Source organism: Daktulosphaira vitifoliae, unplaced genomic scaffold, assembly GCF_025091365.1.
Source record: "Daktulosphaira vitifoliae isolate Bord-2020 unplaced genomic scaffold, ASM2509136v1 Scaffold_1, whole genome shotgun sequence".
Lineage (NCBI taxonomy): Eukaryota > Metazoa > Arthropoda > Insecta > Hemiptera > Phylloxeridae > Daktulosphaira > Daktulosphaira vitifoliae.
The window spans coordinates 73,705,870-73,721,109 of NW_026099572.1; the positions used below are offsets into that span (position 1 = coordinate 73,705,870).

Here is a 15,240-nt window from a genome sequence, read left to right on the forward strand (position 1 = left end):
GGTAGCCATTTTCACCGTGAAGACAAAATAAAGTCCGAAATTTTTTTTTTACATAATAAAGTAGATTACATTAGCTTTAATTTAATATATATATAAAAGTGTCAGACTTTCCGGAACACTTTCAAAAGTTAAGTTGAAAAAATTAATTTTTTGTAAAAAAGTTGTCATTTTAAATCCCCCCCTGTGGGCAGGTAAAAAGTCAAATTTATAAAAAAAATATACCAAATGATAGGTAATAACATCATGCATTTATAAAAAAAAGAATTATATTGATATGTTTATTTTTAAAAAAGTTACGGCAGTTTTTAGTAAAAAAAATTGAAAAAATTTCGAAAATTAGCCATTTTTAAATTTGTAATTTTTTCGGAGGTTTCCCCCATTTACGGGGAACGACGGAATTTTTTTCAATTTTTGAGGGTAATATCTTCGACTAGATACGATTTGTGATCTTTTGACGTATCATTGAAAGAAATCGGTTCGGCGAGAGCTGAGAAAAAGTGGTAACAGACACAAAAAAAAACACATCTTAGTAAAACCAATACCTTCTCAGCTTCGCATCGAAGCTAAAANCAAAAAAAAAAAAAAAAAACACATCTTAGTAAAACCAATACCTTCTCAGCTTCGCATCGAAGCTAAAATGAAGTAGAGTTAATTTATATACATTAATACATTATTATATTATTGTATTTAAGTATTGTTTGTATAAACATATATTGTTTTTGTTCTTGGTTTTCGGTAATTTTAGAATTATAGTCTTCCATTAACTTTATAGAGCGTTCAACGGTATCATTAACTAAAATTATCGAAGATATTTTTAGTCAGGTAGTTTTATAACTTTTATCACGTCATTTAGGTGAATGTAGCTAAAGAAAATACATTGAAATATGAAACATATTCATAGGATCAATCGACAACAAGTCTATTGGTAGAGTTTGATTGATTTACATTTAATGTAATTTTTTTTAATTAACTGTTTGTTAAGCAAGACCCACATTATCTTCACTCAAATAAGACAAATAATTGCAAAATATTTTAAAGGCTATGTTTATTTCTTTATTCATTTATTCATAAAGTGCTAATTTTTCAAAAAATTAATATTATTTTGCAGACGAAACATTGTTTTATGTAACACGTATTAATTTGCGACCAGTAGCAATGTATGCATGCGAGATGTGGCCAGCACAAAGGGTGATGAGGAAAAACTAGCCATCTTCGAGAGAAGAATACTAAGGAAAATTTATGGTTCCGTGTTTAATGTAGACTTAGGAGTTTTCGAAAGTAAGAAAAATGAAGATTTACAAAGACTCTATAACAAACTGAGTTTTGCAAATTTCCAAGTCACAAAAAACTAGAATGGGCTGGTCACGTGAGGCGTGCAGAAAAATGTCTTATAGGAAAAGTGCTCGATGGAAACCTTAATGGAAAAGACCCATAGGAAGATCACGTCAAAGATGGGTCGATACCGTGAAGAGACTTGACACGAGTGGACTCTACGTATAACATCAATTTGGCAGTAGATAGGATGCAATGAAGAGGAATTGTAGAAGCAGCATTAGACCTAAATGGTCTGTTTCAAGCCTAAGAAGAAGAAGAAGAACACGTATCAATAAAATAGTATGCTTGAAAAAACATTACAATCATTTAAAAAGTCCATTACAGAAATAGCCAAAAGTAAATTGGGACAGAATATAAGCACCAAGAAAAGGCCATGGATTACTGACAAGATTCTGAACTTAATGAATAAAAGAAGAAAACATAAAAATGTAAATGATCAACAATATAAACAAATTCATAGACAAATAAAAAGAGAAGTGCGGCTTGCAAAGGAAGAACACTTCGCAAATGAATGCAAAGAAATAGAAAATTATATGAGAGTGGGTGATAGCTTCAATGTACATAAAATAATTAAAGAAGCAGTCAGAATGGTATCAAAAGCATCAGAAAGCATCTTAACAGATATGGATGGAAATTTAATAACAACCTTGGAGGATAAATTCAAGAGGTGGCAACAATACTTAGAAAAAGAACTTTTTCACGATGTACGGCCAGAAAGGCACGAAATAACGTTTAACGATATCGGACCGTCAATATTGGTGATTGAAGTACAGAAAGCCATAAGCAATATTTAGCATCCAAATACTGGTTTAACGATACCGAGATGTCAACCATAAGGTTTATTTGTGCTTCATTGATTTTGAGAAAGCTTTTGACATGGTGAGTCATGAAATTCTGTTTGAAGTTTTGCGAAAAATTGGTATAAATGGTAAAGATCTACAATTCATAACGAATTTTTATTGGCATCAACAAGCTAATATTTGAATAAATAATACACTTTCTAATGACTTTAAAATTTGAAGAGGAATTCGACAAGGATATATCCTTTTGCCATTGCTTTTCTATCTATAATCGGAAGAATTAATGTCGGAGGCCTTGGAAGAGGCAGAGGAGGGCATTATTATAAACGAGAAAATTATAAACATCTTGAGATATGCAGGTGACACCGTGTTGATAGTTGGCAGCATCGAAGACCTGCAACAGATATTAGACAGAGTAGTAACAGCCAGTGAAAACTTGCCCAAAAAACCAAATATATGATAATCGATAAGGAACAAAGCTCGATAAGTGTGCTCAAACTTAACTAAACCTTAAATAGAGTAAATAAAATTATTTATTTTGGACAATTATTGATTAATAACTAGGATAAGAGAATAACTAGAATAGAGAAAGTAAGGGCGGCTTTTATGAAAATGAGAAGTATATTCTGTAGCCATCAGCTAAGCATGAATCTCTGAATTAGAATGATTCGTTGCTATGTATTTACCGTAAATTTTTATAGAGTAGAGACTTGGACTCTATCCAAAGTTCTTACAACCGAATTCAAGCGTTCGAGATGTGGATATACCGTAGAATATTATAAATTAGTAGGTGCGATCATATAACGAATGTCACAGTATTAGAACGAATTAACAAGGATCTGTAATTAGTGACACTAATAAAAACGCGTAAACTTCAATACCTGGGACATTTTATGCGACATCCAGAAAAATATAATCTACTACAATTAATAATCGAAGGTAAAATAGTTGAAAGAAGGAACCGTGGATGATCTCAAATTTTTTGAATGGACAACCTCCGAAAGTGGTTCAATACATCTACGAGCTCTCTATTCAGAGCAGCCGTTGATAGAGACTAAATAACTAACAAGATGGCCAACGTTCGTTAACGAATATGGCACTCAAAGAAGAAGATACGGTTAACTAAGGATAAAAATATTAATGTCTACCGATACAGCTTCGAGACAAGCTGTTATAGTATCCATTGCATCTCAGTCACTTACTTTACATTTAGTTAATGCTGCACAAAGCTACGGAGTTATATAACTACTTCTTCTTAATTTTTTATATATTGATGGACCTACAATTTTTTCTGACTTGTTATATAAATAAGTAAACTTAGTGTTGGTCAATCAGTTTGTTTAATTTGATCACTTTTTTCAGAACTTGTCGATGAAAACGGATATTAAAGTACTCATTAAAAAGGAATATATATATATTAACTCTTAAGAATTATATAGTACCTACCTGAGTCAAAAGCTACCATTTGTTCGTTATTTTTTCTAATCGAGGTAATTGTTTTTTTTAGCTATATGTATTTTTAAGTCAACACCCATCATTCTTCCAGGTCACCCTTTTTATCGTTGTAACTCTAAAATGGCTAGGTCTACTTTAATTTTTTATCAGTTTTGCTATATTTTCAAGAGTTATATCAAACAAATTTTCTTTAAATTGATCTTTCCTTTGTTAGTTTATAATACTTGATCTATTATTATTATTTTCTAAACATCTCCAAGACTCAAAAATCATTTAAAATTTTATTATACAAGAATTTGATTTATGTTGGGATCCTCACTTTTTTCAAAAAATTACACATTCTTCTAATTTCACAGATCTACCACTTTCGTGTAAACTAAGTTTTACTAATCATTTATTGTAAAATAATACACTTAAGCAGTCTTTAACTATCAGTAATTTTTTACCAGTTGTTTGTTTATTAATAGAATCAATGAAATAAATGTTTCTTTGCGGTATTTTGAAACAAAGATAAAAAAAAAAATTATATAAATATATACGAGTAATAAGCATTCCGTTTAATGTCAAAAATATAACCTGATAACCAGTGGCGGCTCGTGGCTTGAACGAAGGGACGATCGCACCCCCTACTAAAATTAATTAAAAGAAGAAAATTAAATGTATATTCTTAATTCTATATTTTTATTAAAAATGCAAATTTTTAAATAGTACAATTGTTATAATACATTTGTTGTGTGCGAACATTAAAGTGTTTACCCCAGTATATGCGGGTACGCATGGACACACAGCAGTGTTTGGGCGACCGGCAGCGTCGTCCATACGGTAAAATATTAGTATGTACGCTCGTATCGGTTGTTGTAATAGTATAATGATTATGCTACAATCGCTATTATTATTATTTTCATTTCTATTTTCTACTGCGACCTTTAAAATAATAATATGTGTATTATGTTTTATTTTATTACATTTAATTTGGCAATTTTAGCTTCGATGCATAACTAAGAAGGTATTGGTTTTACTATGATGTGTTTTTTTTATTTTTATTTTTTTTGATTCTGTTACCACTTTTTCTCAACTCTCGCCGAACCNATTTTTATTTATTTATTTTTTTTGATTCTGTTACCACTTTTTCTCAACTCTCGCCGAACCGATTTCTTTCAACGATACGTCAAAAGATCACAAATCGTATCTAGTACAATACATTACCCTCAAAAATTGAAAAAATGTCCCTCGTTCCTCGTAAATGGGGATTTAATTCTTTATTTTTTTTTTATCTATCGTGTACAATAATTTTTAATTATTGTTAAAGTTATTGTAAATAGAACGTTTAAAATTTACAAAATTACATTAAGTAAAAACATATTTTTTAATTATCACAGTAATGATGGACTTGAAAAAAATTTATTGAAACGTTTTAATATGAAATTTAATAATAAATCCTTTTTGTTTCATATATATTTCCTCTAACTTTAATATTCATTGAAATAAATGTAAAAAACCAAAATATAACATTATTTGGTCAAACTTCAACTCTAATATGACACGGGAAGGGATTGTTTGATCGAATCCAATTTTTCTCAGTATAAGTTTTTTATATCAAGTGAAATAATGCATGAGGGTGGCTTGATCAAGTATTTGAAACCCAACCAAACCACTTAAATTTAAAAAGTGGTCCATTATTTCATGATAATTTTAATAATTTTTGAAAAAAGTTGAGTAATTCAATGTATAATGGTTACATACATGTATTATAATTGTATGGAACACAACGCCATTTCTGGTTCCTTGTATGCGTATCATTTTTACTTATACGCCCCCTTAAGTGCGTATTTTATCAACTACGTATATTACGAAGCAAAAAAAAACGCGTATTGATGATTAAGATCCAATATACATATAAATCTAATTAATAGAAATAAGCCCAAGATCCTGCAAACGATTGTTAACATTAAACTGAGTAGTTAACTATAAGAATTATTCAATCAACTACGAAAAAAATAAAGTTAAGAGCGAATTTTTATTTGCATTTGACTCCATTAATATTCACATATTATACAAAAAGAAAATGAGGTGAATTAGGGATATTTTGTTATTCCATAACTCAATATAGTTCAACTACCAGATAAACCTAAATACATATCCCTCTCCTCCGCCATAATTTATCTTTTTTTTTTATGTGTTTATTGACTCTGTGTTAGTTACAAAACACAGAGACTACACAAATCATGGAAAAATAGAAGTAAAAATTATAAATTATGCATTAATTATTATAAAAATAAGCGTTGGAGTTTAATAAACAAATAAATCTTTATTTTACTAAAAAAATTTTCATTTATAACAAAAATAATTGTTACTACAAATATTATTTATTTAAAAATTGTCTAAACGGAAATATTTAGGATAATTTATCATAGTATAAAATATTATTAAAAACCAAACATTTATTTATTAAAGTTCTAATATAATTATAATTTTGTAATCTCACAACTAATTCTTATTAATTATGTTATCAATATTTATTAAAAATGTATGTTTTCATAATTTCAATTATACTTTGTTGTGTATTGAGTGGTAGTAACCTTTGCGATTATAATGTAGAGTTAGTATCGGTTTACACTCGGCCCAGAGAATATGTAACGTACGCGCAAGCGCCCAGCTGTAATGTAAGTTTCATCAATAAAGTTGTAATAAAAGTAATTGCGATGATCATTATTTCATTAAGTAAACCCGCAAAACATACTTAGTAAAATTATCATTGATTTATAATAAATCAATACCAAAGAGATCTTATTATGTTGGTAGTATTGCTATTCGAATTATTAATACGCTTATTCAGCATAAATAATTTTTATGGAATAAATTACATACCTATAACCAATTTTTAGTTTAAAGAGTTTTTGTTTTCTTCTGTAATAAATACATTCTCAATACATATTCCAATGATTGATATCGTAAAAAAATAATTTTAAACAATTTGTACATAGAATCTACTCTATATAATGGCTTGATTTTAGTTTCGATGCGAAGCTATGGATGATATTTTTTTTGTGTCTGTTACCACTTTTTTTCAGCTCTCACCGAACCGATTTCTTTCAACGACACGTCAAAAGATCACAAATCGTATCTAGTCAAAGACATTACCCTTAAAAATTGAAATAAATTTTCTTGTTTCCCGTAAATATGGAAAATTTTCAAAATCGATAAATTTCGTCAATTTTTTCTTAAAACTATATTAACTTTTTTAAAAATTAACAAAACAACTTAATTTTTTTTTTTTTTTTTGAAACCTTAGATATTTTCCTTTTATTCGATATAATTTTTTTTTAGAAAATCGAACACTTAACCTGCTCATAAGGGGGGGATTTAAAATTTTTTTGCAAAATATAGCTTTTTCAATTTAACTTTTGAAAAATTGTGCTTGAAAAAGTTGAGGTAAAAGTTTGACACGGCACCGCCTTTTGCTCTAGGCTGGCGCTCACCCGTGTCTCTCTCGATATCAGCCGTCCAGCTATTAATATGACAATCGGTTGTCATCGGTCGTCACCCCGCCCTTGACACTGAGATAAGGCCGCCGCCGAATATGGATTACCGATATTGCGTCCTGTTTTCGTTTCGACATTCACCTGAACTGGTGTATTTTACTTTTGGCTGTTCGGTTTTTTTGACGTTAACCTGGACTCGTTGTTGCGTTTCATTTTTCATGTTCATTGTTTTTCGTTGTCGTTGGTGATTATATTTATAATTACTATTCTTATTAACTGGTTTACTTATTGCGCAAAGGTGTGGTTTGAATAATTAAATCTATATATATATATATATATATATATATAGAGTCATAGACTATATTTGATATTTTCCTATATCACCGCTGTAATTATTGTGCTGTTAACCTTGCTATACAAATCTATATAAATAAATATATATATTTTGTGTGTGGTGTTCACCGTATATATTGGATACGCGTCAAGTTATGATGATAAATTCATTTTTTATTTATAATAAACTTTCACTTTAAAGGACGAAAAAAAGTAGGTTAGAAATTATTACTTTTAACATATTAAAAATAAAAATCAATAATAATTTGAAAACAATTCAATATAACAATTATATAATATATAATTTCATATTATATTTTTGAATCTAAGAATTACTAATCGGGATATAACTAAGGAAATAGTTGATGTTGCTTTTGAAATTATCCACCAATTTCTTACAATGAAACATTACCTACAGATTTGCATCGAATTGTTTCGTATGATAGTGATTTAATCACTGTCAGATTAAATCTATACTGGACCCAACTATACCACGTCCCCACTGTGCCGTGACCTCACTGTGCTGGGTTTTTATGTTACATTTTTCGTAAATTCAATTTAATTAATTTTTTTCAATAAGTAAAAATACTATTTTCATTACAAATTGATTTTTATAACCCCAATGTATAACAATTATTAAAATAAAATAATACAAAATATTAGAAATATAATAGAACATGGCAGACCATTTGTGAATAATTAAATTTACAGCAGTTTTAAGAAAAGATAGTTTAAAAAATTGTTGTAAATTAAAAATCGTAAATTTTTTGTTGATTTCCACCATTTACAGGGAATGTAAATATTTTTTCAAATACAAAAAATTATGTGTTAAAGCAAATAAATTTGTGACTTTATGATGTATTTTAAGCATAAATAATATAATATATAATTTACCTTCGTTAAATATCAAACAGCATATTATTAACAAAAAGTATATTAAATGCCAATTCTAGAATAAAATAAAATATTCTTTTAGATTATAATCGAACGCTTCGTGTTATGTGTGTTACTCACCTCCATATTTATTCAAATATTAAATAACTAATGACTATTTTTTGGTTACATTAGTGTATATATAAAAAACTACTGACAAAATTAATTTCAATTTTTAAATTTTTAAACTGAAAAACACTATTTTAAGTAAATATTGAATCATACCTTAAAAAATAATTATTATTTATAGTTATTTTATTCATATACAAGTAATAGTCTTTAACCAAATTGGTATTGATGTCAATATACTGTACTTAAGAGGTGTATTAATAATACATAAATATTAAAATTACTCATTTTTAATACGAGAGCATAGTTTTTTGAGACAATAGAGATTATATCATGACCATCTATGTCTATTGTCTCTCATCTTATCCACGATTGACGCTACCCAATATTCCCTCTTATATGTCCGTTCTTTATCCTATCTCTGTAGTCACTTTACTTATTCATCTAAGCATTCTCATCTTTGCTACATTCATTCTCTGCTCTATTCTCTTTTCAATCACCCAATATTCTGATCCAAACATCATAGCTGCTCTCACTACAGTCTTATAGAATTTACCTTTCAGCCTCATTGGAATTCTTTTATGACATAACACACCAGACGCTTCTCTCCACTTTACCTGTATTCTTACTTGATTATATTATTTTATAACCCTCACCTATTTCCCTTGCTTTCTCTCCCTTCCACTTAATATCTTGCACACAGCTAGTATTAACTTTTCTTCTCTTCAACACTTCTACTAATTATCTACTTCTAACAGTTAATATTCCGAATTCCACATGCCTCTTCTTACGTTGTATCTATCTTACTCCCATATAATCCAGTCCAGTCTGGAGTTGAGTGATGATTTCCCTACACCGTTGACACTACAAGCGTTTGAATTGTTTGTACACATGACTGCTAATACAGCTACCGTACAATCTATGTATGCAATCAAACACTTTATTTTTTAGGCCTTCTCCGTCTCTAACTACTTTATTTCCTTTTTTTTGTTGTACCCACGTATATTTTATGGGACAATCCGCCTAAGTTTTAGTTCCAACCTGAAGCAAATACATTAGTCGCCTCTTACAACTGGCAGAAAGGCCGTGGAAGTATTCTTAACCCCTCAAAACAGAGAAATAGTCAGCAATACTTCAATATCATTTAAAAATAATCATGCTACACAAAACTTATTTACACCATTGTCTTTAGCATCATAATGTGTGTATGAATGTATAATTAATATTTTTATCTTTATTATTACCATGCTAAAAATATTTTATAAAAAAAATGATTTTCCGAAATGTTGAAATTTTTAGATATATTTTACTATTATAGAATTAATGACTATGTTTAATTATTTAACTATTGTAAAAACTAAATTTTTAAAATTTCGATAACATTTTTATTTATAGGTTAAAGAACTATATATGCTGAGTATCAAAAATTGTTGGAGAAAAGATAAGATTTTTTTATGAAAAATAGCTATTTTACTCATTTTCACAGTTTGTCTTAATTTTGACATTACAGTATCAAAATTTGCAAATGAGGCGTATAGTTTCAAAACTAGCCAAAACCATTTTTTAAAATTTTTCATGAATAACAAAATAAAATAATGAGGTTAAGATTTAACTTAAACGATTTTATAATATGTATGATATTAAAGCTTGGGAGTATAAACACATTGTGTGAATATTTACTTTAACAAAATATTTTTACAAGAGTTATTTAGTTTTATAATTTTTATATAGCTGGTTTTGTTGCCAATTTCATCAGATGGCTGGTTTTGAAGTCAAAATTTTTTTTTCTGTATACATGGCTAGTTTGAAATTGACATTGTTAGATGGGTGATTTTGAAACCAACCATATTTTTCCATGATTAATTTAAACCAGTTATAGCCTGTTTTTAAGTACAATATTTTTACAGGACATTAAGTACAGTGTGACCATTTAGAAAATACAAAATAAAAATTGTTTTAAAAAAATTCACTTATAGCTGATTTTGAAACTATACGTCTCAAATATTACTTTTATAACTATTCTAAAAAAATTTGGGTTACCTGAAGTAAAATTTTACAAAATGATTATAATTAACACCTTATACCTTATATTGTGGTGAATACCTATTTTTTGGTTCTTTTAAGTCGAATTTATGAAAGATTATAATACAAAAATGACTGAACTATTTATCATAACTTTTTTTTAACTCAACTTGCAAGTTTGGAATTGACATCATTAAATAGAAAATTTAAGCCTCTCCCTCGATGTAGTGTAAAGGCACCGGTGATTTCATCATTTAAGATACAAATTAGACATTGCGTATAGTTTACAAAACAGCATGTTATATTTGCATAGGATAATATGTAGGGATACTTGTACATTTAAGTAAATTTTACGATAAAAGATCTTTAGTAAACTATAGATAAAATAAGTTTTAATTGTCAACAATCATGAAAAATTTATAAATATATTTGTGCGACAAATATTAGTTGCATTACCTAAAGTAATACAATATATTAATATTATTCATAAATCGTATTAAATTTTGATATTAAATATAAATTTTACAAAAAAATGTTATTTGCATTCGTATTTTTACCATGCATTATGTTTTCATCATATATGCACAAATATTGCTCATAATTATTTCAAAAATAAATACAAATGTTTTATTCAAAAAATTAATCGTATTATTTATTTTAGAATAATTACATATGAAACAAAGTCAAAGTTCAATAATTTGTACTTTTTAAATAACAATTAAAGTAAATAGCAATGTGTTTAAGTTATTAATTTAGTATTAATAAAAAAAAATTCTAATCTAGGTAAACTTAAAATCTTATTGCGTTTGACGATAATTTAAAAAAAACAGGTTATTATAAAACAGGTGAGGTGGCGGCACAGTGGGGCCGTAGCATAGATGATATCTGACAGTGATTAAAATAGGATTTCCTTATTTATATTCTGATTATAAGTTAGAAGTGTAATATTTGAATAAATAAATATATATATATATTAATAATATACAAATATAAATAGTACTTATCTCAAAAAAAAGTATAATGATCCATACATTTTTCAAAAAGTTATAGCATTATAAAATTAAAAATATAAAAAGAAATTTTTTTACAAAAATCGTATTTTTTTTTAAAAACTTTGATGATTGTTTTTACCATGAAAACAAAATGAAGTCCGTATTTTTTTTTTTCCATAATAAAGTATAGTACATCAACTTTAATTTAAGTGATATATAAAAGTGTCAGTATTTCCGGAACACTTTCAAAATTTTATGTGTAAAAGTAAATTTTTTGTGAAAAAGTTATCATTTAAAATCCCCCCCTATGGGCAGATAAGGGATCAGATTTATATAAAAAATATATCAAATGATAAGTAATGACATCAAGCATCTATAAAAAAAAAATTATATTGATATAATCATATCAAAATTATATAATCTAATATAATCATATCATATAAAAAATTAGCTATTTTTAAATTTGGAATTTTTTTAGAGACTTCTCCCATTTACGGAGAATGAGTGAAATTTTATCAATTTTTGAGGGTAATGTCTTCGACTAGATATGATTTGTGATCTTTTGACGTATCGTTGAAAGAAATCGGTTCGGTGAAAGCTGAGAAAAAGTGGTACTAGACACAAAAAAAAAACACATCATAGTAAAACGAATATCTTTTCAACTTTGCTTCGAAGCTAAAATAAAACCGAAACCCCTTTAAATTATAAGGGATGACACTAAAAAGTAATTAATAGCTAATAAATCAAGAAATTTATGTAGATAAAAGAAATAAAATTTTTTTGTTTTTTGATATATTATATAATATATATATTTGTTTTCCGCTTCTCTTATAATATTCTGAACATACTGATTCTTTTTACACCTTATAAAATTATGAGCTTTTTTTCCTCTGAAGATACTTTCTTTTTCACAATTGTCAACACCATTTAGCCATATTTGCCTTGCTTTTTTTTTCTATTCAAAGCTACTTAGCATACTATGTTATGCCGTGATTTATTCATTCTATCAACTTTTCCTAACACTTTCTCTGACACTTTTTCGAGGGTAACAGACACAAAAAAAAATAAAAATAAAGAAATAATAAAAAACACATCATACTAAAATTAATACCTTTTCAGCTTCACATCGAAGCTAAAAAATCTATGGACTACTTGGTGCCTCAGATATAAAAACTGCACTAAACGTAACTATATGATGTATTACCTAAGTTACATCGATCAGCTGGTTTAACCAAAACTACCTCTCTGAAGTCTTTAGTTATATTATATTTGTACTTAAATACATAAAATAAAAAAAAAACCAGCACAGTGGGGTGGCGGCACAGTGAGGTCGTGGCATAGTTGGGTCCAGTATAGATGATATCTGATAGTATTAAAATCACTATCATAAAAAACGCTTCAATGCAAATCTGTAGATAGTGTTTAATTAAAAAAAAAAAATTTGTTAAAAAAGCATATTTTTGAATATGGTAGCCATTTGCGCATAGATGATAGGTCGCCGGGACAAATTTTTTTTTTCATTTTATAGTACATAAAATAAGCTTTAATTTGATATATGTTTAAAGGACGCAGTATTTCCGGAACATTTTCAAAAATTAAGTTGAGAAAGTTAGTTTTTGTAAAAAAGTTACTATTTTAAATCCCCTCAGTAAGCAAAATATATGTTAGATTTTCAAAAAAAATTATATCAAATGAAAGGGAAATATCTAAGGTTTCAATACAAAAAAATATTATTTTTATTTGTTCATTTTTGAAAAAGTTATGGCAGTTTTAAGTACAAAAAACATCCCGATAAAATGTAATTTTTATCGCAAACATTACATTTTTTTTTAAATTTTCGACAGCCATTTGCACATAGAAGATAAGATGTCGGGACAAATTTTTTTTTTTCATTTGATAGTATATAACATAACCTTTGATTTGATATATGTTTAAAGGACGCAGTATTTCCGGAACATTTTCAAAAGTTCAGTTGAAAAAGATCTATGTTTTTTACAATATTTTAAGTTTTGAACGCCCCCTATATAAGGGGAAATTGTCCAATTTTAATAAAAAGTATGTCAAATGAAAGATGTACTTATAATGTATTTAGAAAAAAAAAATTTGTGCTGATATATACATTTTTCAAAAAGTTATAGCATTTTTAAGTTGAAAATTTAAAATCGAAAATCGAAAATTTTAACACAAAAATAGTGTTTTTTTAACTACGGCAGCCGTTTAAATGTAGAAAAAAAAGTGTCGGGACAAATTTTTTTTTTTCATTTTGTAGTACATAAAATAAGCTTTAATTTGATATATGTTTAAAGGACGCAGTCTTTCCGGAACATTTTCAAAAATTAAGTTGAAAAAATTAATTTTTGTAAAAAAGTTGCCATTTTAAATCCCCCCCAATGAGCAGGTTAAGTGATAGATTTTCAAAAAAATGATATCAAATGAAAGGTAAATATCTAAGGTTTTAGTATAAAAAAAAATTATGTTTATTTGTTGATTTTTTAAATATTCATGAAAGTTTTAAGAAAAAAAAGTAAAAAAATTTCGAAAATTAGCGATTTTTAAATTTGTAATTTTTTTGGATATTTCCCCCATTTGCGGGGAACGAGGGAATTTTTTTCAATTTTTAAGGGTAATGTCTTCAACTAGATACGATTTGTGATCTTTTGACGTATTTTTGAAAGAAATCGGTCCAGTGAGAGCTGAGAAAAAGTGGCAACAGACATAAAAAAAAAAAAAAACACATCATAGTAAAATTAATACCTTCTCAGCTTCCCATCGAAACTAATAGCTGTTATACATTAAAATTAATTTTTTGTTACCATTCCTTATACCATAGATTATGCCTTAGATTATAATTTAATAAATGTTAACATTAATAATAAATTTTTTAGCTTCGATGCGAAGCTGAATCTTCTCAGCTTATTGGTTTTACTATGATGTGTTTTTTTGTGTCTGTTGCCACTTTTTCTCAGCTCTCACTGGACCGATTTCTTTCAAAAATACGTCAAAAGATCACAAATCGTATCTAGTTGAAGACATTACCCTTAAAAATTGAAAAAAATTCCCTCGTTCCCCGCAAATGGGGGAAATATCCAAAAAAATTACAAATTTAAAAATCGCTAATTTTCGAAATTTTTTCACTTTTTTTTCTTAAAACTTCCATAACTTTTTGAANCGGTAAATTTTGTCATTTTTTTCATTTTTTTTTCTTAAAACTTCCATAACTTTTTGAAAAATGAACAAATCAATATAACTTTTTTTTATACTAAAACCTTAGATTTACCTTTCATTTAATATCATTTAAATCTAACATATATTTTGCTTACTGAGGGGATTTAAAATAGTAACTTTTTTACAAAAACTAAATTTTTCAACTTAATTTTTGAAAATGTTCCGGAAATACTGCGTCCTTTAAACATATATCAAATTAAAGCTTATTTTATGTACTATAAAATGAAAAAAAAAATTTTTCCCGACATTTCTTTTTCTACATTTAAACAGCTGCCGTAGTTAAAAAAACACTATTTTTGTGTTAAAATTTTCGATTTTCGATTTTTAATTTTCAACTTAAAAATGCTATAACTTTTTGAAAAATGTATATATCAGCACAAATTTTTTTTTCTAAATACATTATAAGTACATCTTTCATTTGACATACTTTTTATTAAAATTTCCCCTTATATAGGGGGCGTTCAAAACTTAAAATATTGTAAAAAAACATAGACCTTTTTCAACTGAACTTTTGAAAATGTTCCGGAAATACTGCGTCCTTTAAACATATATCAAATCAAGTTATGTTATATACTATCAAATGAAAAAAAAAAT

At 27.3% G+C, this 15,240-nt stretch overlaps 2 protein-coding genes across 3 annotated transcripts in view; both read right to left on the reverse strand.

Annotated features, from left to right (window-relative positions):
* LOC126895995 (uncharacterized) overlaps positions 1-8,501 on the reverse strand; it is a 13,161-nt gene extending 4,660 nt beyond the window's left edge. The window contains exons 1-2 of the mRNA XM_050668381.1: positions 8,420-8,501; positions 8,300-8,354 (exon numbers count right to left, since the gene is read on the reverse strand). Of these exons, the coding sequence (XP_050524338.1) occupies positions 8,300-8,354; positions 8,420-8,425 (61 nt within the window). The 5' untranslated portion in view covers positions 8,426-8,501. The remainder of the gene's footprint in view (positions 1-8,299; positions 8,355-8,419) is intronic.
* The window catches only part of LOC126895993 (uncharacterized), a 124,060-nt gene that overhangs the window by 76,894 nt on the left and 31,926 nt on the right, over positions 1-15,240 (reverse strand). The window lies entirely within an intron of this gene.